The sequence below is a fragment of the Cynoglossus semilaevis genome, chromosome 17, assembly GCF_000523025.1.
Source record: "Cynoglossus semilaevis isolate Cse_v1.0 chromosome 17, Cse_v1.0, whole genome shotgun sequence".
Classification (NCBI taxonomy): Eukaryota; Metazoa; Chordata; class Actinopteri; order Pleuronectiformes; family Cynoglossidae; genus Cynoglossus; species Cynoglossus semilaevis.
The window spans coordinates 15,805,498-15,807,077 of NC_024323.1; the positions used below are offsets into that span (position 1 = coordinate 15,805,498).

Here is a 1,580-nt window from a genome sequence, read left to right on the forward strand (position 1 = left end):
AAGAGACAGGTCGGTAACATGTCTGTGGTACGTCTGTGGTACGTCTGTGGCAGGTCTGTGGCAGGTCTGTGGCAGGTCTGACTACTCACTGGGCGTGGAAGTCCACCAGCACAGGCAGGTCACTGTTGACGACCCTCTCTGTGAAGTCCTCGTGGTCCTGGACGTTGAAGGACACGGCCCGGCTGAAGGTCTGAGGAAGGGCGCCAGGCAGAGAGTGTGGTGGCGACAGGAAGGACACCCGGCTCTGTGCAGACTGAAGGGAGCTGGAGAAAGAGGAGGAAGCAGCCGTGGCAGTGGCTGATGGGAGGCAGCGGATCTCTCCTCCACACAGAGTCCATATTCTCCGCATGAAAAGTCTGTGAGCCATCTGTGCAGAAGAGGTGAATGATGAAGTGGGAGTGGGGGGGTGAGGAGGGGGGGGGGCTGCTCAAACCCAACCAACCACAGACCCCTGGTTTCACAGAAACATTTGTGTCGTCACAGTTTGACACAGTTATGGTCCAGACACAGGATTGCGCAACACCTACACCGTGTCACACGGGACACTTACATAAGGCCCACATGGGCTACTGCCTACAGAGTCGGTGTGTTTAACACTAGTCAACCCGGTCCAGACTGGTCAGAGGTTGTTGTTGTTGTTGGTTTCTCACTTGGACCAACGGAGTCTGAAGCCAGTGTCTCCACAGAAGTGAATCACCTCAGTCATTCTCGTCGGTCCGTCTCATCCCGGTGTAACTGCTTACAGTTACAGTTTGAAAAACGTCAACTCTTCACACCGAGATCGGATCAAGAAACCATTTGTTCGACTATAAAAAATCCATCAACTTCCTGAACTTCAGTTACTCACCAGTGGTTGATGAACAGCTCGTACAGTTAGTGTAGTTAGTTGTAGTTAGTTGTAGTTAGTTATCTGCAGCCTCGTTCTACTGCCGTTCAACACTCGAACGGACAAACGAACGGCGTTTCAACCTCGGCTCTTCCTCTGTTAAACCCGCGTCACGTATGACTTTGCCCTGCTCTCCCTCCTGCTCTCCCTCCTGCTCTCCCCCCTCCTCACCCTCCTTCTACCTTTACCGTACCCGGTCAGTCAGACAACAGTAACTAACTAGTATCAGACAAGTATTTATTAGTACTTTCCTACATTTATGTTGAACCTACCGTGGCGGTGGTGCGAAGTTGATCTTGACCCTCGCAGATCGAGGATACACTTCCGGTGTAATATATATGGCTGATCCATGTGGCAGTGTTACCTACAGCGACACCAAGCGGCCTCAGCTTTCATGTGTTTTATTTTTAGACAGTAAACAACTCACACAGGCAGAAAAACAACAAGGCTCGTGTTGACGAGCCGCCGTGACTCCGTCGAATGAATCACTTTTCAATATGAAACATATCTATTTTATAATATTTAACGATGGCTTTGACGCGTTGACGTCATAAACAGTGAGTGAACGTCGTGGTGGTTTTTGACGTCCTCACCTCAGACTCTGGCTCAGTTCTCACCTGTTCTTTTTCCTTGTCATGCCTTCATTTCTCCAGGAGGGGGAGATGTCATTGGAAGCTAAAGACAGGAGTAGAGA

General features: G+C 50.3%; 1 protein-coding gene across 1 annotated transcript in view; it reads right to left on the reverse strand.

The window, feature by feature from the left end:
* Nucleotides 1-1,269, reverse strand: part of txn2 (thioredoxin 2) — a 2,977-nt gene extending 1,708 nt beyond the window's left edge. The window contains 2 exon segments of the mRNA XM_008330728.3: nt 90-367; nt 1,159-1,269. Of these exon segments, the coding sequence (XP_008328950.2) occupies nt 90-367 (278 nt within the window). The 5' untranslated portion in view covers nt 1,159-1,269.
* Nucleotides 1,270-1,580: the final 311 nt, after the last annotated feature.